General features: G+C 45.7%; 1 protein-coding gene across 2 annotated transcripts in view; it reads right to left on the bottom strand.

Moving 5' to 3' along the window:
* The window catches only part of LOC128297683 (protein cortex-like), a 35,700-nt gene that overhangs the window by 3,078 nt on the left and 6,338 nt on the right, over window positions 1-26,284 (bottom strand). For both annotated transcript variants that reach the window (XM_053033369.1, XM_053033370.1), the window contains exon 2: window positions 71-202. In XM_053033369.1, coding sequence (XP_052889329.1) covers window positions 71-202 — 132 coding nt within the window. The remainder of the gene's footprint in view (window positions 1-70; window positions 203-26,284) is intronic.

Below are 26,284 nucleotides of genomic sequence, written 5' to 3'. Positions count from 1 at the left end.
TGACGAACAGAGTTATGGTTACTTTGATTGTTTTTATTTAAATGTGGAGCAAAATAATCAAATGACGTACCATCACCATTGGATCAACTTTTTGTTCAGGTTTGCTTTCCGCCTTGAAGCGGCTCGATCGGGACAGAGCGTAACGACGTGGAATAAAACGATCTCCATAGCTATTGGGCAAAAATTCTACCGGTCCTGGAAGCTGTTGGAAAGTAAGACATATACATTTCTATTAACATTTACTATCCAGCTATCAAGTCGTTCCCGTGTGGTAAGAAACCCCTGCATTTGTTCCATATCGCTCAGCTCTGCACTAATTCCTTAGGTAATGCTTCAATCTGTGCGTGCCATGTCCAAAACATCCAACAGAACCGTAAAACGTCTAGTACCATTACCCTTTTAATTCACCATAAGGCTGGCACTTGGCTGCATGCGTGATGGAATTGGCGACCGATGGCTTCGTGTCTAAAGTACAACCGTGCCCTCATAAATTATGCTCCCAACAGGGCGACACAAGTGTAGCGCGCAGATTTTTCTCTTCCTGAACTGCCCCATCGGCAGTTTCCTTTGAAGCACTATGAGGCAAACGGGCTATGAGCGCGTGCCACGGCTAATGTTTGGTCGTGGTTTTGAGGTAATTTATGGCGAACCGTTGGAACCGTACCGAGAGGCCTTGATAACACACAGGTACACAGATTCTCGATTAACAGGTTGCGAAATTATGTACATGTACGAAATGATTTGCGTTGCTTTTAAATTCTCACGCTAACAAGCTTAGTAACGAATTGCAATAAAAATCCTAACTGTTAAATGTATTTTCCAAAAAATTAATACACAAAATCTGCAGCATGACTTAGAAAACAATCAATTCTTCCAAATCAGAGTTAATATTTGTCTTATAGTGAGATAATGAATTAAATCAGAACGTTTCAAAAGATGAGCTAAAACAGCTGATAGGGTAACAACGGCATGGTGAATTAATGGGAAATTCATAAAGTAAGCTTATGTATACGAATAAGATAATAAACTTTAAAATATTGTTTTATAAAAAAAATATTGAACAATATTTAATGATGTCTCCATGATTTCAGATTACTTTAAATCCATATTAGTTTTGTTAATAAATTGTTTTCAGTACATGTTCGGAGTTAGAATAAGAAGATTATTTCTACATAACTCTGACCATAACTCTAAAACAAAGAAACAACATTCTCCCTTTGCGCGTCATTCGCTCAGCAAATCGTTTCAGCGATTGAAGTCTTTCGTTAAAAACTAAGCGACGAACCCCACTGCTACGTGCCTTCGTGGGCCGAAGACCCCCGGGAGCAAGTGCCATGAATTGCACGCTCTTTCTCGACGACTCTCAGTGGAACGAGCGGAAACTTTTCCCCTGTAGGGGCTGCCGTTGATCGTGTCAAAGGCAGAATGGCGCGTGTACCGAATGCGCGGAGTTCGTGCCGTGCGCACACGCGCCAAGCGTGCTTTCGCAGACCGCGCCTGAAACGCGATACAGTCAGCTGATGAGCAATCCTGGAGGTCGTTCGAGCCGTCCGCGTTCATTGACGCTGCCCGGGTACGGGGGGCACAGTACACCGCGAACAAGACAAACTAACGGTCCCCGCAGCAGGCAGGCACGTGCGAAATACATGCTGGAGAGGTTGGAAATGGAGCAACTTGCAGGATTTTGTGATGCTGGAGAGGAGCAGACAGGGCTAGAATACGGCTTGAGAGAGAAATATCCATGTTCTCCTATTATTTTATCTAATAGCGCAGATGGAGAGCAATGAGTAAACTGTCTCAGAGGCTCCTAGCTGGGCTAAGCGGTCGAGGAGGGGTTTTTGCTACGATTTGATCTCCTACCAGTCTAATGCTCTAGAGCTAGAAACATAAGATCTATGCGCGCTTGGGGTCCGCATAAAGCCTTTCAGATCTACGAAAGAGAGGCTCCAAGAGAGGCGCAAAAAAAGGTAGGGTGAGAAAATGCCTATTCACCCAGCCCACCACGAGAGAACTAGAGCAAAACAGGCAAGAGAAAACCGACCACTGGGAGGTTTTTCCTACCACGCCAGTACGCTAGACAAACGAGATCAGACCCGAAGTCTGTTGGAGTCCTAGTTTAAACTGCAAGTGAACAATTGAACCATTCGTGCAAGTGGAAGTGAATGCTGCAGTTTGTCGCTGCATCCCGAGCACCGTGTTCAAACTCCGCTGGAAGACGTTGAAAAAAACGAGAGCATACGGTGCATCGGACTGTCGCGCTGCAGTTTAGTGGATGTGTTGTGTTTGATGAAAGCGGTCGAGCCCAGCATGCCCAGGGGTACGAAATGCACCAAGTTCGACCAAAAGTTCGACTCCAGTTCGACTACCGAACCGCGGTCGAACTTTGGGTCGAACCTCAGAACAGTTCGACCCAAAATTTGCCGAATGCAGTTGCCGAATGCAGTGGTCGAATCCGACCGAAGTGCAGTTCGAAAAAAATAATGGCCGCGATCGCGTGGGTGTGGGTAAAAAGGCGACCGCCGTCCTCTCGCTTCGCTTCCCTATTCTCATTCTCCCGGGTGTACGTGTACTGTTGTAGTCCTGTCTGTGGGGCGAAGTAGCCGCGTGTGTTCGTCTCGTCCGTTTCTAGTTGGATTTTCTGTCGCTGTCGAAGTGTATAGGATTGCTTGAGTATTTCGCAAGGGGGGTGGAGCTGGTGTGAAACTGCTCAAGGCCGGGTGTGTATTTTCTTTTTCTGTAAGTAAAGTAGAGAGAAGAACGACGGTTTCGAACCGGAGAGTTTTAATACTAGCTTACCAGGGAGTTTACGGTGTCCGCTGTTCGATCCACTAGGGGAAAGTGTGCAAACAGCTAGATTTTGTTGTACGCGCAGCGCGTCGATCGAGACACCGGTCGGTGATAAAGTACCGTGTGTGTGTGACGTGGTGGCGAGAGCGTGTATGTTTAGGCGTACAAAATAGCCATAATCAAATCATGTCGGTAAGTAAGCAAAGTAAAGTGCGTCGATTAAGGACACAATGTACTACATAACTGCGGTTCTCCTCCACAGTACCTGGACTCTCTATCGTACCGGAGGATTGCGCATCATAAAAGCCAGTGTACAGCGGCAACCGTATTATGGTCAGGATGGACAGGACATATCGCTGACCGAGTTGCCGCTGAACAGTTCTGGTGATGCCGATGTATGATCGGACACATTTGTGTAATACCCTTTTTCTGCTAGAGGGAAGAGTATCCTTATCCCTTTTTTGAGAGCCGAGCATCGAACGAGGCAAGAAATTTGATGCTTGCTAACGCAAAACACCAATTCACCCGTTGACCCGTTCACCAATCTAATAAGATTTCTTCTACTCTCTCAGCTCCTACTCCACCACCCCCATCACCACCAGCTCCATCAGCTTTTATTGATGTTCCACCAACAGTAGGATGTGTCACCATCAGCTGTTCTGTTGTCTTGTAATACAAACAAAAAACCATATACGGCTACACGAACAACAAAACCAAATGTCTTGTACTTGATTATCTTGTGCAACATATCACAATCTGGGCGATAATCTGATATCACTATTCATCTCACATTCTAGTTAGAGATGGGTGAATCCTTGCTTTTACTGACATGCAAATATGACATTGTTGTACGCATACGCTGTCGCTCGATACATATTTGAGCAGTAAACGCAGGTGTCTATCGTAACACTAAAGGACGATTGGACGATAGATACACAGCACGCTGATGTGCGTTGTTAAATCCGCCGCTGTGTTGCTATTGCAGAGAAAGACCTGACTTGTGAACGTTGCTGGCCGTATTCACCAATTCGTCCAACATTTCAGCCGCAAGTGGCCACTTTGCTAAGTGCGCGTTGGTGACAAGAATGCCATGGCACAAGGAACTGGAGAAGGCTAATTCCGAATCCTTCTACACTTCACTGAACTAGGCAGTCTGTCTCAGACCCGATGAAACCTGGTCGCACTGGGGCTTTGTTCACCTTGTCATGATGCCCAGTTTGCCATCGCGTTATCCCATCAGCATGGGATTTGTGCTACGGTGCCCAGATCCTGGCTGTGCAGCCGATTACCGACAGGAACACCTTCGCGGCGTATCATTGCTGCGGTGTCCTGGTGGATCACTGTTTCGATGGTCTCGCTCAGTAAAGAAACGGGAAAGTAACTGAACAACGTCGTTTTCAATCCGTTGTGCCAGTAGTGCTCATGGTCAAGCGCAGTAGTTTCCCTCCTATGTTTGGTTTGCAGCAAAGCGTTTTCAGTGTCGGGCAACTGCAAAATCATGTTGATGGATCGCCCAGTAGCGAATGCCATCGCCAATAGACATATTGCCAAAAGACCGGTCCCCTTCGATGTCGCTGTCGCGCTGAAAAGCTATCGTAAGAGTCCAGATATGACAATATGATAGTCTATTAACATCTTCCAGTCCTTCATTGTAACGGATCCACCGATCCAGACGATTCAAGTACCGCCTTGGATTTAAGGAACTAAAACAAGGAACTGTGTTTCAAACCGACAAACACAGCACTCGAACTTAACAATTCGGCTAGGGCCAACTTGCTGATCAATGTACACCTTGTGGAACTTAGTCTATCGGTGATAAAATCGGATAGCAGTCAAAGTCAAAAAGTAGCGAAAAAATAAAACATGTCCGTGTGTATTATCGATAGCATTTGACAATTTCAGCGCGTCATAGTAACATGCGTAATACACAAAATAATTATAAAGTGGAAATATACATAAATTGTACATCGAATCCCTATCAGATTTGGTTGAACGCCGAGCGCATTCGGTGTCGCCAAACGCTCAGCTGATCGGTGCGGTGGTGAGACGGAGGAAGAAGGGACGAGGGGGGAAGCCAAACTCAACAAACTCTCCCATACATAGAAAGCTCTCTGATAATTTTCAATCACAACAACCTATACATACACACCAAATGCAGTCGTGCTCAAAATGTGTGGAAGAAGAGCGGTGGGGAGGCCTGTGGAATGAGACGAAGGGGCAGTACATTTTCGAACATGCGCGAGTACGAGCAAGAGGGGAATAGCTGTTAGAGCGAGTACTCTCAAATTTTGTATGGCGGTTGGTCGAACTGTTTTCCTTGGGATGGGCCCAACGTGCCACCGGACGCGCGCCTTTCATACCTCTGGCTGACTTCATGCAGCCGTAGCCATAACGATCAATTCCATTTCGATCGCACTTGAAGCGACTAGGCGGCTCAGTGAGTGGTGATCAAGTGTGTGATGAAAGATCAATCTTCCGATCCGCAAAGGAAGTTGTCATAGGCGTTGACAGGAAATAAGTGACTGTAAGCGTTGGAATCTAGTAGGCTGTGTGTTAATGACGAGCGTTGTTGAACAACAGAAGGGAAATTTAGTTGTTTCTATAGCTACTACTTGTTTATGATACTACAATAAATGTGACAGTGAGACAAAATGCATCAAAGCGTGCCATGCCCAGCGTGTTTGTGATTCTACAGGAAAAAGCTGCTCGCACAAACGTTAAAACACCGTTTAAGTGAACTATTCTCGGGCCTTTTTGGCCGGAAGGGAAAACAATTCAGTGCGGAGTGTGTGTTTTGTACAACGCATTTTCAGAAATCAGAAATTAATCACAACGTTTCGATGAATGGGTTCAAAAATTATTAATAAACCTGTTTCTGGGACTATGGAAACTGGTCTTTCTTTTTGCTTCCCATTCGTCGGACACTCCTTGCGAAGGCATTTCACTCACTCGCATGTAGGCCACCTCACTTAGAAAACAGTCAACCTGCGATTGGGTTTTTTTTTTGTCCTACAGGTGAGTAGATGTAGAAGTTAAATCAGAAAAACAAAGAAAGTTGATTTCATCGTGCATTTTAATAAAAATTAAACTCTTTGGAGAGCGAAAAAAAAGCTCCGGCTCAATCTCCAAGGGTAACGAACCAACTGGCTACGAATAGTCGTTCGCAGCGGTTGAAATTGACGCCCTGTCAGTTCCGCTTGTCCAGAAGCCGACTCATAAAACGAACACTGTCTAATACGTTTTGCATACACTTCAGCGCGGACTGCCACCGTTCGAACACAATCCGGGAGATCCACAATAAAGCAAGGCTTTTGTCCAGCTTGGATGAAATGAACCGAATATTAACTCCGACCGACAGGGTCCATCAATCTACCGAATTCCTACCGTAACCTCTTCCTCCGCCGTGTTCCTTCGCACCCGACCTTAGTGTTATGATGAACTGCCTATTCAAACACGGTACCAAACGAGATGATAGATTCCCAGTTTTGCTCGGGCGGCCTCCTGTCGAAAACGAGATCAGACGAGAGAAATGATGTCTGTATGCTCACACACAAAAAAAAACTCGTTTACGGCGAGCTGCACCACACGGAAGGGAAGGTGTGTTGGATAGGATCATGTTGAATGAAATATCGAAAGGCAGGTTTGACCATCGGATTTCGAACAGCTAAGCGACCCGCAAAGTGTTGCTCTGCTCGGGCATAAAATTGGACGTGCCCGTGGGGAACCTTTCCATGCATATCGGATACACTTTTTCATCTTACAATTGGATCAGCGTGATGACATGATTTTGTGGGTTATTGTGTCTCGCATGACTCTTAAAACATTCTTCGAGTAATTCCTTTTATACTAAAAACTTAAAGCCACAATCGTTTTTTTTTTTGCGAAAACTCCTCAAGGCATTGATTAACATTTTGCGAATGATAGTAACGACAATCGCAAACATCTACAACGTGCTTTACCCCCCGTGCCAGATCATACGCCCTAACCGCGAGCAGAAAGAATGTGGGGCCAATATCGTTGACCACTGCCTTCGACTTGGGGCGACCTCGGCGTGCAAATGCCATTGCTAAAGTGCCTTGCGGAACTGCTTTTAAATTGAATTTTAATAACAACCCCTTCTATCAGCCAACCCACCGATGTGGTGGGCTATTTTTTGTCCTCTCCGGCTGCCCGGCTTACAGAAGAGCACCCCGAGAAAGCACGACCAGCCCCACAGATAGCCTCCAGGAGTGTTGTCAGTGTCGGAGCTGAGTCTAACCCGACCCGACGATCACTTTCGAATGATAAACGTGAGCTGATAAAAAGACCGTCTGACGAGGATGATGAGGGAAAACGGTTTCGATCGAGCTTCTAGAGCAGGAATGTTATGCTTCGATCGCGGACCTCGTTGGAACACGAAAGGGCGGCCTGTGTGCTGAGTGAGCGTAGTTAAAAGCGACTAATTATTTCACTCGAGCATAACTTCACAACCTTTAATTAAAAGCATGATCAGTCGGGGCGAAAAAAAAAAAACTCCACGCGGAAGATCCATCATCTGCAGAAATAGAGAACGAGATGCCATTTCTTGCCAATGACTCGGTGATGAAAACGAATATCGATATCATAAGGATCGAAGCTGGAATTCCGTGATCATACTCCCCGAGGCGCATTGTTGAATTAATTCAAGCTGAAGAAAGAAGGCTGTCACCCTGGAGGATTCCTTCGCTTGTGTGGTTGAACCAATTAACAGGGGCGATTTATTTTCCTCTTGGTGAGTAATTACCGGACTCATCAATAGAAATAAAACTGATACCCTTCCTAAACCAGTATTGTCTTGATCCAACAACCGTCATTAGAGCGTGTGTTGAGACGTTTCCTACGGTAGTATACAGCTGGAAGGCGTTAATGGTTTTGTTAAATGTTCGATTTACCGCAAACAATCATCAGCTTACCGCGAACGATCACCAGTCATCTAAATGTATGCGAATCGATTACGGTGCACGCTTGAGGTTGTAGTTGCATTTCCGACACCAATCGTCGTACTCGTTCCCAACATCGCCGCAAAACCTGTTCCATTTCCGAGCGGGAAGTAGTTGTCTGTGGTCAGTATTGTCTCATCAAAAACGTATGGTTTTGTTCGTGAGAAGGAGGAAGATTATGGGCGATTCGCTTGAGAAACTAAAACAAGATGACGTTCCAGCAATGAGATGGCATCTCTCCGGTGACTGACGCATTAAATGGTATGAATTCATTCATCTGTAATTAAGTTATTACACTGCACAATCACGACGCAACGGACCATCTCTGGGTCCTTCGCCCGACTGACTGTCTGTCTGTCTGTGTGGGTATTTGCGCTTCATTTGCCCCATCATTAAAGCATTCCCACTTGCAAGCTGAGGTCGTGCTTCGCATCAAGATGAGACTGTTTATGACGATTGGTGTATGATGTTTAATTAAAGCCAGCAAACAGCCACGAGAGTATGATTACTGGGTCATAACCGTGGTGAAGGTTGCATTCGAGAGGGCAATCTAAACAGCATGAGTGTGATTAACTGAATGAACCATAATCAGTTATTGATATAGGGATGTCTCACATGATTCCAGGAATATCCTTCATGTGGAATATTTATCACAAATAACTTGATTTCTCGGTACCGATTCGTGAAATTTTGACCCATTTCACGTAAAATAAAGATAATGGAAACACAAAATCGAGCATGGATGAAGCAATTTTGCCTCGGGCCAGTTTGCCAATTCAATCAAATCCAAGAGAAAGGAACTTCCTCCAAACCGCGCTATAAAGCGCGATGTGTTAATTTATCTGCATTCGGTTAATTATTATTATTGACCAGGCGGTAACATGATTTTCGTAATCAGCATTCCCAAAATCAGCCCCCCAAATACTGCTGCTCCCTATACACATATATAAATCAGATTCCCGAAAAAAAAGCCAGATCCAATGGCCGGCACTGGGGTGCTGGTTACACACATTAAGTTGTTTCCTTTGTGCGGGCACACCCGTCGAACGTCATTCGATCTGCAGCTTTTATGGCTACGATAATGAGCGCACGAACGCACGGGCACAGAACCGGATGCAATTTTTCGTTTTTATTCATTTTTTGCCCAGTAGCTCATGATACAGCAGCCCGGACGATAAGGATCGGGTGTATAATTTCACCTTGGCATGCTCTCCCGTTCGCGCGAAATCACCCCTACTCAATCAATCAAATCGACTGCGACTGCGCCATTTTATATGACACTTCTGGTGCGTGTTTTCGGCGAAAGATATTCTTTACAATCATAGACAAGTAAGTGATACGTCGAAACAAACGTAGTGCGTATTGCTGATCATGAGCCAAAAAAGGAGCTTAATTGATTTTTTGTTGCGGTATTACGTTCGATGATCGCTCGAGGAAACGAAGCTCATCAATCAAAACCGTTTGGGCCACTCTGTGGGGGTAATAAACTGCTGTGAATAGTTTTCTCGTTCGATTGCTTCCATTTTTGCCTTTTCAAATGACGTTCATCAATCAAGTGATAAACATCAAACGGCTACCAAAATGAAAGGTGCGCGATCGTCTAGGGTGGATATTTTCTGACAAAAAGGGGTTTCAGTGGCAGGAGGACAATTTGTTTGATTAAATATGCATGCATAGTTGGCAAATTATATTATCTAATTATTTTCTCAGAGTTTTTGTATCACTGCTGCATTTATTAATTGAAAAACTCTTTTCATCAATTTCTTCAATAATAAGGATTATCTTGCTATTAGTATTAGCAAACTAGAGCATTCAAAATTCGCAAAAGTAAGATAGATGGAATAGATGGCGAAAATCGAGATTCCTTTGCCCGTTTCAACGATTCTACACAAACACACATTCCAGAATTCCTTTCGCTGAAGTGTACAGTTGACCTACAACATGAACATCAAAACCAATGTTAACCATGTTAAACATTCTCCTGATCGATGATTTCGTAATGCCGATAAAAGTCAATCACGCTGCTAAGTAAGACAATGTTTCTATTAATTCCTATGACATGGCAATATTTTACAAGCCTCAAGCCAAGAGCTCTTGAAGAATCATCCCTACCGTGTGGTCATTTCCGAGGTGATCGGGCTGGACGGAATGGAGATCTCATGAAGACTGCCCATGATCTGCAACACTCAATCATATCCCGCGATATTAGACGTTCTTTATGCCTCCCAGCGTGGTATCGTTGTTGCAGCTGATTTGAAAATATCTGCAGTCTCACATCGGCCCAGCATGAAGAATGATTAATTGAAGCTTAATAAATCTGGTTAAACACTTCTACCGCTGCTCGTCATGCCGATCATTGTTAGGGAATGGACACAGACACACACACACACGTCATGTTTAATGTCTTGATCCGTATCGTACACTGTTTATCCATTTTAAACAATCCAATTTGTTCGAGAAAAATGGATGACCTGTAAACCACGCCTTTCGAACCGTTTCCCTGCGCTGAGGTGTACTCATATGCGTGGAAAACACTTCAACTGTGACGATCGTCAGCCTAATTATTCAGCTGGAGGGGAAAAGCCATTGACCATACGTCCACGCTCGCTCTATGCTACCAAAACCCCATGGCCAAAAGCGTACCCCAGCGCACAACGGTAGTCGCGTTTGTTCATCCCTTCCAAGTGCATTCCGGGCCGCGATGCGTCACTGCTCCACTGCACTCTGCACTGAACCCACCGGAGCGAGAAAAAGAGGGAGGTCGTTGGAAATAATTCACCACCTGCAGTTGATCCAATGGCAGCCGGAATGAAGTCAAACATTCAGGCCCGGCTGTACCGGTAAATCGTACGAAACTATCTCAACCGATCGCACCATTAAAATTTAATTGAAATCACAACAGCCGTGCGATGTTTGGTGAAGAGGATCACGTGTGCGATGGAAGCGCACGGGGACGCAAATGGAAGACGAACTATGTTAATTAAATACCATTCCTTATTTGGAGACGCAAGATATCGGAGCGATATTGCAACGATGGCGAAAGGCACGTGCGCAAGCATTCCCTAGCTCGTATCTGCAGAAATTTTCCGCAGCGAATCGTTTTAATTGAGAATTTTCCAGCAGAGGCAGAAGAATGTTACAGACACGTGGCAGAAGTTAAGGTTAAGGTACTTGGTACGTTTGCTATTCCCTAAATGGTATTTCCGATTGACAGCCGATCATTCGCAAGCTTTGAATCATGTTTTAATTATCGCTCAACGATCGTACCAAATATGGGTGATAAAGTCCAGTTCCTTGCATGAAAGAGGCTTACTTCGGTCTTATAATCATCATTACACACGCATGAGTACGCCTGCTGTGTGTGTGGTCTTCATCGGGCAGATATTGTCACGCAACGATCATTTCACTCTCAATCACCATCCTGAATTTATCTGGACGGATCAATCTGTATCTTGATGTCTACCGGACGTGTGACTTACAAAACCGTTTTGTTGTACAAAACTCTTTCGAACGAAAACGGAATCAATCGATCAATCTTAGTGAAGAGTGTATTCCAATGACTTCATCGCTGTTCGCTTCAAATCTGTAAACAACGACAGATCAGAAACCTGTACGGGGTTGGAAGTAAAGCCACTGCAGAAAACACACCAATCCAATAATTTTGGGACAGGTTTTACAGTACAATTCCTTCCTCCATGACGTATCAGCTGATTTCTCTTTCCTTTCGCACCAGACGACCTGCAAGCCTGAAACGAGTTCGTTCGAAACGAATTCACTTGTCTTCTTGGCGATGGCCAGTGCACGTCCGGAGATAAATCACGCAACGCAACGGTTGAAAGATATGCAAAAGACATCTCCCGGGACAGCACACACAACCGATCGAAAAGGATATCCTGCCAGAGTGCTTATCCTTGTTGCGTGCGGTTGGAGATACGTTGCGCGAGAGTCTTTTCATGTAACTTCATTACAAGTTGTTGTACATCACAGAGGAAATGCATAACCAATTGAAATATGTACTCTTGCAATGAATATTCATTGGACGCGTGGTCGATTTACATGCCTTAGCATCTCACACACAGTGTGTAAGTCTCGAACTAAAACACTGGAACATTAACTATTTTCATGCACTTTCAGCCTTTTATAAATCGCAACATGCAGTATATTCACCTCATAATTGAATTTTACGTTGTTTTCTCCGAGTCACCGGAAGATTTCCTTCAAATTCATTGTTTGCAGAGATCATAAAACAGGTGCGCACCCTTGTAAAGTTGCTGCTTTCGTTGCGCGCCAGCACTAATTTATGAGATAAGAAATCATTTTCAGGTAATTGATTTCTCCTTCCATGCGCCGATAAGCGAGGGTAGATCATAAAAAAGAGATGTTATAAATGTCGCCCGTTAAATGATCAAAGCGAAACGCTGATCGAATTATCATACGTTCAGCGTGGTTCTGTGTGCATTTTCTTGTCGCTGAACCTTTCGTCCACACCCGAAGTGGAGTTGGTCTGTCCCGGTAATCGTTTCGTGTTTGCAATTATGCCAGGGCTTTACATTATTGCTGGTGCTTTGTTTAATATACCGAGGTGGTTGGGTTTTAATTACTTGTTGTAATTAAACATCCGCTAGGAATGTTGTAGAACAAAAAAATCACATAGTAGAATTATTGATGAAAACCAGTCGATGTAGTTTATAATCGACAAGTGACATGTTTTACTTTGCAAGTCGACCGCACAATTGTTTCAAAAGGCTTTACAATTATAGAGAAAATCTTATTCTAAAACTCTGGAATATGTTAATCTTCTATAGCAAATACTGAGCAATATTTTTAAACAAGATCTTTTATAGGCAATGACAATCTTATCAACAGCCACAATTCTTTCCCGGGGCATCCCACCTGACCTAGTCTCCACCTGATCCCCACAACGATCATTGAAGCCGTCTCACTAACTGTTCGGAACTGTCACTGGAACGAAACATGCCCTGGTTCGAACCCCTGCTGACTCTTCACACTTTGCTTTCGATCGAATCTTGATCCTCAAATGCATTCCTTTGCTCGAAGACTCGAAAACGATGGCGAGCGAAGCGGAAAACGAGCATTTCTATGCGGAGCTTTTACTCCCGGAAAATAGACCAGCCTCAGGGGATGAACATTAAGTATTGATAATGCCTAATTGTGGTGTAAACTATGGTGTATTGGATTTGCAATCGTTCCTTACTGCGTTCCATAGCGTATAAAATGCATCAATTGATAAGACTTAATGCATTATTGCTCGCCAGCTGTTGCCAAGAGCTTTCAATTGCAAGTTCAATTTACAAGAAGCATTATAATGGTAATGGAATCAATGGCATTGCTGCAAACCACACCTAAATAGGAAAAGAAACAAACACTATACCCCGCATACCATAAGGAATTCTTGCCTTATCAGTTAACGTTAACGGTTCATTAGTGAACGGAGACTTCTACAGATCGAGTAAAGCATGAACCCGAGTCTTCCGTATTGACGCCGTATTTGTCCAGATTCGCCTCTTTTATTTGCGTTTATGTTTTAAATCGTGATGGAGATATTGCTCACAACGGCTTCTGCCCACTACGCCTTCGAAGAATCGATTCCACACAAGTCTCAAACCCACAGTCCACAGCATGACCCAACACAGAGGGAGTTCCCTGGACGATTCCGTGGACGTCCGTTTGGTTGCGGGGCTGTTTATTCTTTATTTTCTATATATTTAGATCGCTTTCGGTGCTGCCGGGAATTGAAACAGATACAAGCTAATTTAAATACAAATGTTGTAAAATGGCACGAATGAAAAGTCCGGAGTTGTTTCGAATCGGTGGGACGTCTTCCAGTAGCAGTCCAGAGGAAGACCCCCCAAAGTGAGCTGAGCTGGATGCTCGTCGTCTGCATCCGAAGCGCTCAAGTCGCGATCCGATCAGCTTGATTCCGCCACAGCTCGATGTTTCATAAAACAAACAGTCCATTATTGAAATGAAATCGCGATCGGGTCGCTCGCGAAAGGCACGCGATGTCTTTTTTATCGTCCGTTTGTGTGCCACATGCAGCCATATTTTTAGTGTAAGTATTTAGGTTAATAAAGTATGTTACACATGAAAAAGGAGTCATTTTTGCCCGCGACTCAATCGGTACCAGCAAATTATTTCCCAGCGCCCAAGCCCTGGCTAATTGTGGCTCGGGAAACTGTGCAGAATATAAACAGTACACAATTACAATAATTAACGATCCCATTTCTGGGTGATATCTCGCGCAAATCGTGAGCGCAATCGTCGTCCGTTTCGAATCCGTCGCCGACGGTTGGTTGGTAGCGGCGCTAATTATTATGTCACTCGGATGCATAAACTTTGCGCCAGTTGAGTGCTTCTGGTGGTCGTTTATTGCACTGCCCGAGTCGAACACACGATCCCAAACTGTCAAGGCTGAAACGGAGTGGTCCGTCTGCCAGCTGAGAAGGAATTGGCTCGAATTGAAGGAATCGAGGCTCGGATCCAAACAAACCACTAACAGATTGGTCCATCGTATCGAGCTTCTGCTCAGTGAGTAATGCAATGCTCAAAGCTCCGACTCGTTTTACATTAAACTGCTCCATAATCTTGTCACCGGCCTTTCGCGGACCAGAAGTTCAAACGGAGCCAACGATTCGTAGCTGAAAAATAGTAATTGAGTCTAATAATAAAAATTAGCTTATCATCGTCGGCTTCCGGGAGCGGTGTTTAGTCACACACGAAGCTGATATTGTGAATCAAACAGATGGACGTCTTTGAATCTGCATAATCCATGAGCTTCGATAGGAATGCCCATTTGATAACGAGAGTAGCGTTAATTGAACCGATGTTTCAGCTAAAATGGCCCATAATTGCAAAATAATCGATGCTTTGACGTGCAGTCTCCATTGCTGAGACATGGCGAATGTCTTTTTTATGGCTTAAGAAGGCTCGTAATGAATGGGAGGGTAATATCATAACACATCTGGCAAGAAAGTCGCTTTCTTCGAGGAGTTGGGCTGTGAAATGTTGGGAGTGTACTCTTCCTTACACTCTATATTCATTTTGCCTGCAGTCGATTTTGTTGTTGACTCCACCAGATTTACAACTGTGTGTTTGCCACAAAACAACATCCACAACAACACATTCCATTCCAGAAACTGTAGCTTTGTTATCCCAAAAACTATAACTTCTCTCTCTCGTGAAAGCGCATGGAAGTTACTCGGGAGTCCGCTATGGTGCCAGCCACGGTGCGCATAAATCCGATCAATGCAAATACTGGTGGAATGTGTTTGGTAATCTTTCCACAGTTAGAGACCTAGTCACACCGCCTATCTTGATGATATGTTTCGGCCCACACAAAAACATGCCCATTTGCACCTTACTGTGCGACCGTTGGATTCCGTGGTGGATGCCGAGAGCAGTCCAATGCGCCGTCGTACCCGTCGTTGTAGGACTGTCCGTTGTGGTGGATGTGTATGATTCATGATGGTGATATGTTTGGTAATGGTGGGACTAGCTAGCGAGGGGTTTGCCCCGTAGTTCCGTGGTCGTTCGATCTCGCGCAAGACTGGGAGAGATCGAAACAGGTGCCATTAAATGGAAGTTCACGACTGTTTGCACAGCTGTCGTCGTGTTGTAACGAGTTGGTTAGAGCAGAAGGGGTGGTTTTCTATGCAATAATGGCAAAAGTAGTCATATTCCCAAGAACTATGTCCACAAACATCTACAGCTACGAATTCAGGATGTTTTCTCGTTCGACACCTTTTCATCTCCTCGCTCAAGGCAATGAGACTTGTAATTGTCCATCTGCCCATTGACATTGTTTCTCCACATTGTGTTTTACTTTCTACCAATCCGTTCGATCGTTCCAAAGATCCCTCAACACAATCTGATATGCAAATTCATATCACATCTGTAACATTCGCCCATTGTTCCAATTGAGATAAGATCACTGATTTTGATCATCTCAGGCGCCTCTTCTTAAACGTTCTTCGTGTGAGTCAACTCCACTGACTTGGAGGACGAAAAGAAGTGAACACGCGTTTTCTGCTCAATTTGTATGCACTTTGCACGGATCGCACCTCGATGCTCATCGTGACCGTGTTCGTCGTCGTCGTGCTACTGAATGCACCGTGTGACCAACCAACACGCGCTTGCGGAGGTCTCCGTTGGACAGCACCCCATGTCACTAGCCAGTTGTCAGGCCAGTTCTCCAGCCTCCAACGATCATCGGAATGATAATAAGGCAACGGCAAACCCGTGGGAGATAATAATTAGACAACCAGCACATCTCGGCCAGCAGAGACACCCCGATGGCAACGTTGCGTGAGGTCGTAGCTGGCCAGCTCTTGCTCATCTGCATCCGTGTTTGATCCGAGATTAATCGCCGTCACATCCAGAAGCTGCGTCTCTCCGACACGGGGGCTCACCCTTGCTACAACAACACAGTAACACTTTTCCCGCTATGGCCCTTTCTGGCGTCGGAAATGTTTTCTCATGATGTACCCGCTGCACATCGGGAGACATCATGCCGAGATCTTCGTTCCCCAATCAGCCTCGAGGGTAGCGCACGACGGTCGTCCCAGAATCGTAACATAACTGTCCATTTCGTGTGTGTAATGATAAATTATAATTCCATTACACGTTCATGCCTCCGTTCGTACATCTTCCTTTCCATTCGATGGACAATGTTGCGCAGTTTGTTGCGCACGATCGCCAGCTTCAGAACTAGATCGACCGCAGATGTGTACGCAGATCCCTGTCGCCCCGGAGCCGTATCGTGCCGTCGATCGAAATGAAGCAGCAATTGATTAATAGCATGGGCACACTTCTGCTTTAATTACAGCGCAATCATCACAATTTGCAAGTCATCTTAAGTCATCTCCCAGGGGATATCCCGTCGGTTATCGTGTCCGCTCTCACTGCTGCTATGTACTGAGATTTTCCACAATTTCTTTGCGCAAGCTTTAAGCTCATTTGATCAAAGATAACGCTGGAACGCAATGAACCGCTCGTGGTAGTTGCGTTTAAACGGCAGCATGGTGATTCCCGTGGCTTAAGGTAACAAACAATAAATCATGACTTCGTACCTTTAGCAGGCGCGTGTGAGTCCGGTAGTCGTTAAAGATCGTGTTTGGGTCCGTTTAGCTCCATAAAGAAATTCCAGTCACAGTCGGGATGGGTTTCAACGCCAATGTGCAGATTTCAGCACATTTTTATCAACGAGCTACCAACAACTCACTTAAAAAAATGATCTGTTAGAACACAAGTCCTTCCAAAGAGAACATTTCATTTTCAAGTTGCGCGTTTTGTTCAAATTGCTTCTTTTTTAACGTAAATCTGGATGATACAGTCTTAAAATATGCATTGTTTCGTTAATTTATTTCTAACATCACTGATCTTACAATCGGATCGGATTGATCGGACAATGTTACAAAGGCATCACCATTTCTTACAACCTTAATGAGATTCTTACGTCTTGTTCGTGGAATCTAGACACTCCTAGATGAACTTAACTGGTACAGCTAACCAACCAAAAATTTGCTAACCAACTAGCAGCAGAATGAAAATACCTGTGCTGTGGCCACAACTGTGGGTTGTAATTTAGCGGAATGTTGATAGCGGCTTATTATGCTGCAAGCGCACGAAAATCTCTCCACCATCCTACGAGATGCAACGTGCTGACTGGCTTATGCTCACCGCACTCTGAAGCCAACGATCCAGTTCGGGATTGAAAAAAAAATGATTAGCCACCCTTAAAGTACTGGAAGGAGGCACGAGGATGGAAAAATATAAAATTTTCGCTCCCTTTCCACACTCGCTCGCACAAACCCGGCGCGCGCCCGTTGTGGTCATTTTAATCACCATCATTTGGACGGTACGAACCCAACTCCACGACCGCTGACATTTTGCACCGGGCGTGCACCGACCCGTTTGACCCAATTTGTACGCCCGTCCCGGTTCCACCGATGATGACGGCACAATTAGTGCCGATCGCCAGTGTTAGAGGTGCGATTTTTTTATCTACAGCACCACCACCACCACCGTACAGCGCCACGCTTCTTTGCTGCAAGCAAGCATCAGAGGAGCGTGAAAACAACGTGATTGAAATCGTTCATTTAGTGGTACAACAAACGTGTGCGATGGGCAATTTTTCCTCGACTTTTTCCACCCTGGGGCACGAGGAATGAAGTTTCATCGTTCACCGAGGGCCGACCAACTGGCAGGGGGATCGTCCGCAAAAAAAACCCCTAGCTGGTCAGCAGGCATCTACCGAACTCGTGCCCGGGGGCGACCATCTCCTCACGAGCACTGGCACTGTCTGGGAAGAATGAAGTTTACACAGCAACGAGAGTTCACTTGACACTGGGTGAAGGGCGAATAAATTCCATCAGCGCAGCAAAACGTACCACATTCCGAGGATCCATGAAAAGCGACGCTACCTTCCCCTCGGATAGCTGGCCGATCGATTTAAAAGTGCGCAACGGCTCCCACAGGAACTGCAACCACGTATGGTGGCACACTCATGCATGCATTGGACCGGGAGAAAAGAAAAGCTCTACATTCTATTTACCCTCCAGGGCAGTTGGACCCAGGAAAGTGTGCGCAGGCGTCCGTACATGTAAAATATATCAGAATCGCAATGAGATTATGTTAATGAACCCAATAAAAGGGTAATAATATCGATACTTACGAATCGGTCCAGTGAAACAAGCATCTCTCCACGCCTCCATTAGGAAGGAAGGATGGTACCAAGTGCCGGGGTCGTCGTGTACCGAGAGCTATACCCCAAAGGCACACTGTGGCACGCGTGTGGAGACGAGATGGCCTGATGGATCGTTCGATTAAACAACGGGGTCCTCATTAATGCTTAGCCTGGAGGGTGCGTACGGAAGTGCCACTATCGGTTACCTTTTTGCAATGAGCAGCGCATTCATGCGAGTCCGGACATTACAAGATCATTGCTGTTGAGAGGATAGTTTTATTTCCCTATCCCGTATGCAGTCGTTATGAGAGATGCCATTAAGGAGCACACTTTACGGCCCATTAGAGAAGCATGTGTGCTTACGCCGTACGACGCAACAGGTGCGTACTCTGGCCCAGGTGACGCATATTACGGTGAAGGAAATTCCTTTAGTCTTTTGACTGATGTCTAAAGCAGCTCTCGATTCTTATCTTCCGATCTGATGATCTCAGACTTCGGTGTCAAAAAAATCATGTTTGAAATCTAATTTGGATTCGTAATCCACAGCAAAATCCGAATATCCGACTACATGACAAAGGTCATTAATAGAGTTAAAGTTCATCCATTCCAATTATCTTGGCTGTGTTGATATTTTTAAGAACTTCAAGGAAATGTTGTGTTATTTGCCGGAAGTGTTCACGGATGATAATTTGATATCTTTGGGCTGATCTTCATACATCGCTCGCTTAACTTTTACAACAACCAAATGATCTAAAATAATAATCTACTGCTACTTTGATTGCAACAAGATCCTTGACAAATGCGACACACTTCTAACAGATAAGTAGTGTAATAATAGCGCCATCTGTTGGAAAACTTATATACTATTTGAGGAGACTCATGAATGCTTTCCTTCATCAGAAATACTACATAATTACCTATACATTACTTTGAAGCTATTAAACATCTTCTTCAAGATGCACGAAGTAAATAGTCATGTTCTAGGTAAAAGACAATCGTTTTGAAATAGATTAAACTACCATTAAATTAAAAAAGCTCGAAACTCCATAGGATGATTCATTTGCTAGTTCGAATTTTGTTGTGCAAAAAAGGCACCACCGCCAGATACACGATCACCACACATGTTAACGGTAACGTTGCGATCACCCGCGACCTCTTCGACCAACTCGGGCTACGGGAGCGACGGCATTGTTAACACGATCGTCACCACAAACCCGCTGCTGCTGCTGCTGCTGCTGCCAGCTACTGCAGCACATAAATCAGTTTAATTAATTTGTGTTACATGCGCACGGAATGAACACATTCGGTCGCTTCCATTGAGTCGATTCTAATTTCGCTTGCATTTTATCATATGGTGTGCGCTTTTGCGAACTCCTCGCGCCCGCGAAAGGAAGCCGCCGAATGGCGACGATGTGTGGTGCCTGTAGCGCGAACACGAGACGCTCATTCATTCACCGCCTGCAACATCAGGCACACAACACAGGGCTCTCGGGGGCGGGGAGGAGAAAATGGATGGCGGCCCGGTAGACAAAAAACACCCGAAAGGGGTCCCCCATGTCGGGGGAAAAGACACCTCACTAGATTTAGTGCGCTCGATCGAGATGTATCGATGTATGTAAATTGGTCCATATCGGAGGACCATTTTCCTATGTCAACAACTTTTTTTCCTATCCTTCCTGCAGTTGCCGCTTGCTCTGCGCCCTGCACGGTCAGAGGCTCCGCACGTCGGGAAAAGCGGCAATCGAACCGCGTCGCCTCCGCTTTGCCCACCATGATCGATTTCTTCCTTCTCGCTGCAGACACTTCAAACGTAACGTCACCCGAACCTTCGATTCACAGTCGTAAACACAACATTTCGCGATGGTAATGCCAACGGGGTCAAGAATTTCTCTGCACTGCTTTGCGACCAACATCCAACGCGAGGTTGGTAAGGAAATATTTCGTACATCGAAAGAAGCAAAAACCAAACAACAACAACAACACCACACACACGCCGACGATGCTGGCCATGTAAATATTTTAATTTTTGTGATTCCACCACCACGATTACGCGCTTGGTTGGTTGTTTTTTTTTTCGGGTAGGGTGGCGGTGTTCTGGGGCACCGTCGTTGTAATGGCACGCCTTAGCGGCTCCTTGCGCGTGTTGGCGGCCTTTTGATTTCGTTCCGCCCAGGGAACGGGGCCCTGTATTGGAGCATGTTGTACTTACAACTCGTCCGTGACATGTTCGCGAGAAGTTGGGGAAAAAAATGGAAAATCACTCCACTCAATTGGGATACGAAGATCACGTTTTCCTGTGCGATTCGGGGAAGATTTCCTAACGAACGAACGAAGGAACGAACGTAGGATGTGGTAACTTTTGTTTTTTGTAAATGATCTTTTTTTCGATTCATTCACTATTTATCGTTAGATTTTTATTTGGTAGAAACAGCTAAGATTATATTAAAAGAGTTGGAGTTGATGTAATGTGCAAGGATTTAGACGAAGAAGAACAACAGAAGTGGACAACGAAGTGATCTTTCGAGATCCAGAGATTTACGAAGAATGAACTCCTTTTAAAGCTGACAAATGGCCAACATATCTGATATCTGAGCTTCAGAGATCTATCAATCATGGAGAGTACTTTTAGAATTTGAATTCAAGGCTTCATAAATTGGGAATCCTAGCCATTCCGGAAAGACATCAACTACGAAACAAAACCTGATGAATCACAGTTGTAATTGCAGTAATAATAAATTCTAACGATATTGAGATTCGAGAAGACATCCTAACATATGATCCTACTACATGCATTCCAGAGTATGGTGGAGATACATCGCCTACAACTGAACAGTTAGCTTTCTCTATGGGACGCACTGTACTGTCGAGATTTAATCGCCAACCAGCTCGTTATTGGGTCGTGTCTCCCCAATGCTACTACTCACATCAACCAGCAATATTCGTCCATTCCTTTACAAAATTGTTCTAAGCACCTTGTTAAGCATTTTTCCATCGCAAAACTCGCCGCTCAATTCTGTGCCACTGTGATCGTTTGCCAGTGACACTGGGCTGGTGCAATAATTTATCGCTGCATTCAAATGCTGCTTCTACCCTGTGCGATCCCTTACTGTCCCATCCACGGCGAGTGGAAGGCGCGTGAAAACGTGCGCGCACATTACGCGAAAATTTAACGCAACCCATTTTGTGCGCACCGTTTGAGCAATGCGTCTCGGGGCAGCCGCAAAGCAGACAAATGAAAAATCTACCACCACGCGTGCCGTTCTAAGTTCACCTGAATCGGTGCACGAATGCTGCGGCCCAACAAAAACGGTAGTAAATTTAAAATTGATTTTTCAATTCGGCCATAAATTTTCCTGCAGCAAACGCCATTCGGTGGTGCCATTCATTCTTTAACGCGCAAGGGAAAAATGTGGAGAAATTATCACGCGCAGCACCATACCGTGTGGCAGTGACTGCAGTGACCACCGTCATCATCATGAGGCAGGCGGGTCAAATCGTCCGTTGCAAATCGAGTAAGCACCGGTGCGGTTGGAAAACTGGTTCGAAAGAGAGTGAGATCGGATCTAGCCGATCTGCTGGCCCACCCTGCCGTCGGTTCGGCGCGGGGAGATAGCAAAACCATCGGCCGAGCTCGTTCGTGATCTCGCTGTAATCACACGGAAACAGAATTCCGGTGTTGCACGTCAATGTTTCGTGTTTTCTTTCTTCCGGACAGGTTTTTTTTTTCCTCGTGGATCGCGCACCACCGTAATCGACATCGCATGCCAATGGAGCCCGGCATTAAAAGGGCACTGAGAGGAGGAGGAAGGTTTATACACTGCGTACACGACCCGCGCATATTTCTTCGGTCGAACTTTGAAACGGTTGGGCTTATAATTAATGGCTCAAGCACGACCCTGGTGCGGTTGGACGCATTGCCTCACATCCCTGACCGGTGCGGTTGCCCGGTTTGCCAGACGCGTCTAAAATAACCTTGAGAGAGTTGAGGATGAAGTATTTCATTAAAATTTTAGAAAACTTTCACATCACTTTATCAATTTCGCAATAATAATTCGTGTCTTTTTCGTGGTGCTTTCCACACCAATTAAATCTTACCCCGTGCCATCTAACGAGGTGTTCTTTTTTTAAGAAACACCTCCATAAACCGCTACTCATTTCTTTAAAAATATTTCCCATGTCTAAACGATCGATCTCCATAGCACTCTCCGTGTGTCCCCCACGCACACACTCACCAACCATAAACTGCATAAACACATTTTCCCACTTTACCGGTCCGTGATTTATAGATCGCTCCCATCCGCACCGTTTTGCAAGGCCCCGGCCGCGGGGCCCTCCGATGTGTGCAAGTGTGCCGGCTTTAAATTGGCACACGCATCATACACGCAAAAAAGAAAAAAAAACCATACACACAATTCGCCATATCGCCGCCAGGATAATCAACCGGGCACGAGATCGAGGGCGACGAGAAGACTTATGGGGTGAGATTTTTCTCCTTCAATCGGGTTGGTGGCTGTTCCCGAGTCTCGAGGGCACGAAAGAAGAAACCCCCCGCCATAAAACGACGAGAGAAACATGCGCCATAGTACATTACTCGAGTTTTCATGGCTTTTGGCACATTCCTGCGGACGCTGTCGCGAGACTGCGAGTTGCAGTGTTGAGCCTTGCCAACACCAGCCGGTTAGGTTAGAGATTCTCCTTACAATGTCGAACGATAATTGATGGTCTATTGTTTTCCGGGACCCGGGGAACGATCGCAAAACACACCTACGCCGTTACGCGTTTGGGCGCGGGGGCGCGCGCTCACAGACAGCCAGCATTCAAGTCTCCCGCATCCGACACACAATCGGGTGGTGGTGGCACCCGGTCCAGAAAATAGATGTCATATTAATTTGATCGTATATTCCAATAAATTGAAATGTTCCATAATTTATTGATTATTATACAGCCGCAGCTCTCTATCGCCCTTATTTTCAGCCCTTCTCCCCATTACGGAGGTAGTCTCGAACCATCAGTTCGATGCGGGGTGACGGTGTCGACGGTGTCGTGAAATGTCATTATCGTCTTCACGCGGTGCGCAAAACAACCCCATCTGCAGCCCATCATCGGAACGGCGCGAGCGCAGATCGAGCAAACGATCGAGCAAAACGATCTGGACGCGGAACCATATTTTGCCCCCATCGAACCCAGCGAACCCGAAACCCCGCGTTGCGAAGGCGGACAATGAGACATAATATGGCGGTGATGGCCGCGCGGAGACCCGGAGGGAATTCCTGTTGTTCCCCGTGTGTGTGTGTGTGTGTGTGTTGCCTATGTCTAGCTGGGATCATACTTCCCTGCGGTTAGTCCAGTCAAACCGACAAACGACACCGGTGGAGGAAGCCGGCGAGCAAAATCCCGGTGAGTATACACACTATTGAAACGTCTTAATATCATAAACAAGTCATAAAATGTGCGGATAAGCTCCGGCTAACAGAAATAGAGAAGCAGTATAAATGGGATATTTCACCGCATGTGACCATTATTGTGTGCGGGAAAGAATAATAGAGTTCATTAAAATTGATTCAGCTCACGGGGTGAACACACGTTTGCCGTGAGGAGGACAGCGCGAAGGAAAACTCCGTTACCTCCACCGTATTGTGGACAGTGTGTGGACGTTTAGTAGTGTCCGATGTCCGAACACACGGACACTCTTTTACCCCGAGTGGAGTTTGAGTGAAGAATGGCTCGAAAGGAATGCGTGGTGTCCATAGAGAGTGGTGGACCCTTCGCCCCTGTACTGAGAGCTGTCAATAAAACTGACGTTCCCGCTAGAGGGCGCTCAGGCGACACGGAGAGAGGTAAAAAGTATATGACGCGCTTGGTCACAATGGTCTCGGCAAATGTCAACAGGTTTCCTCTTGAGCGTGAGCTGCCCTGGTCCGTGGCTTTGCATGATAAATCAGTCCGCCGATCATTAAGAGCCACATTGAAGTCCAGCCATCAACATCAACTGACCCTTTACTGGGTGACAACGTTAAAATTCGCTAAGAAAAACAAACTCCGCGCCTCGGATTGCCTTTGATGGGTTTTGATGCGATGATACAGCTTCTGCCAACTGGTCCCACATCGGGCACAGTATCTCACGGTGTCGATGGCGATTTCCTTATTCATTTTCCTTCCCTGAGTTCACTCGCGGTGAGAACGCTCGATCTCGCCTCCTAGTAACTAACGAGGAATGTGCGCACGGCTCGGTAACCGCAAAACCCAATCGATCACCGATAGAAGCGCGATCAAGATGCGCACCCAAGCTTCCCACATTACCATGCTATGCTGCCCGTTCGCACCATTTATGATTGAGTTTTTCCACCCAGCGACACGCGTGGATGGGGAAAAATAATCATAATCAAACAGCGAGAGCGTTTGCGATCGCTCCATAATTTCAGCACGCGAGATCATGCTTTTTTGCTCCCCAATCCAAGAACGGCACCCAAACGTAAACGCGATCGCATCGATTGCCCATCGACGCATCTTCCAGCGCGCGTGAGATGTGGATTGCATTGATGATGCATTTATGCATCGATTCTGACGGTCCTGTCGGTTTGCGTCTCTTGAAATTGAATTCATCGATGGAAACGGGGTCTAAACGGAACAATAAAGAAAAACTCTTCTCCTCTTCGGGCGAAAAACTCGCACATCGTTATGCGCCGTTCGCCCATGCGCGCGCTGGGGCTGAGGTTTGTGAATCGGTGAATCAATTTATGTGCTCCCGTACGTCCAAAGTTGGCAACAAGCAAAGCGTGGACTCGGGGATCGCACTTTTATCGTGGTTTGATGGTTTATGATTTATGTGTGAGACCGCATTCTCACCCATCCGCTTCCTGCCCATGTAAGGCGAAACGGGTTTTCCTCGCGTGGAATGATTTTAGTTTTTGTCACCACACTGGCAGTATAGACAGACGGTGCGATAGAGAGATGAGCACCCCCCAAAAATGGAAGGAGTGTGATTTTTCATACATTGTCGTGATTAATGGGCTTTATGATTGGAATGCGTGCTCCAGATGGGTTGCACACACCGGCGAAGAATGGCAAAAGGGCCATTAATTAAACGTTTCCGCTCAGCATTCGATTCGTCGATGAGGTGTCGGATCGGGACACCTACCCGAAGCGCACTTTTCCCGCTTTTCCCATGGGTCGGGGTGTTGATTGAAAAATTTCATAACCTCACCCGGGCCATCGGATCGGCCGATCGAACAACGGGCTCTCGCTGCTGACGCCCTTTTGAAGGCTTCATAAATATTGAGCGCGTTGTCCACAAATCCACGTCATGGAAGGAAACGATGCGCTTGACTGATAGTGTCGATCACTCGGCGCGACGTGGTGTGCTGTTTTGAAATTGAATGAGCTGTTTGTGTCCATCACTGTGGACAGGCTCCATCAGGTCCCGCATGGGAAATAGTGCACGCCGACATAAAGGTGATGGATTAGCATAGTTTTTCGCTTCGCACCAGGACGGTACTGCAGAGTACTGTGGAGAGTAGCGCGAGGTCTAGGTCAAACTTGTCACGCAATGATGGGGAGCTGACGTCTCAACTCAACAGCACACGAGGGTAATCAATCCTTGTAGGAGAGAAAAAGAAGGATTCCAAGCCCACAATCAGTGCTCTCGGTTTGGAATAGTTAAGGTGCTTAGAATTCCAGTGTAAGGAATATCCACATCTCAGTAATCTGAGGCACAATTCCCAAAGAAATGCCAACAATTCCCAACCAAGCTAATTTGTTAATTACCTTCACGCAGAATCCAAACCGAACCAAGCGGCGCCCGAAAATAAAACACATTGCGTGTGTTTCCGAAAGC

The sequence above is a fragment of the Anopheles moucheti genome, chromosome 2, assembly GCF_943734755.1.
Source record: "Anopheles moucheti chromosome 2, idAnoMoucSN_F20_07, whole genome shotgun sequence".
Classification (NCBI taxonomy): Eukaryota; Metazoa; Arthropoda; class Insecta; order Diptera; family Culicidae; genus Anopheles; species Anopheles moucheti.
The sequence above is the reverse complement of the archived record's forward strand: the minus strand, read 5'-3'. Positions and strand labels throughout refer to the sequence as shown.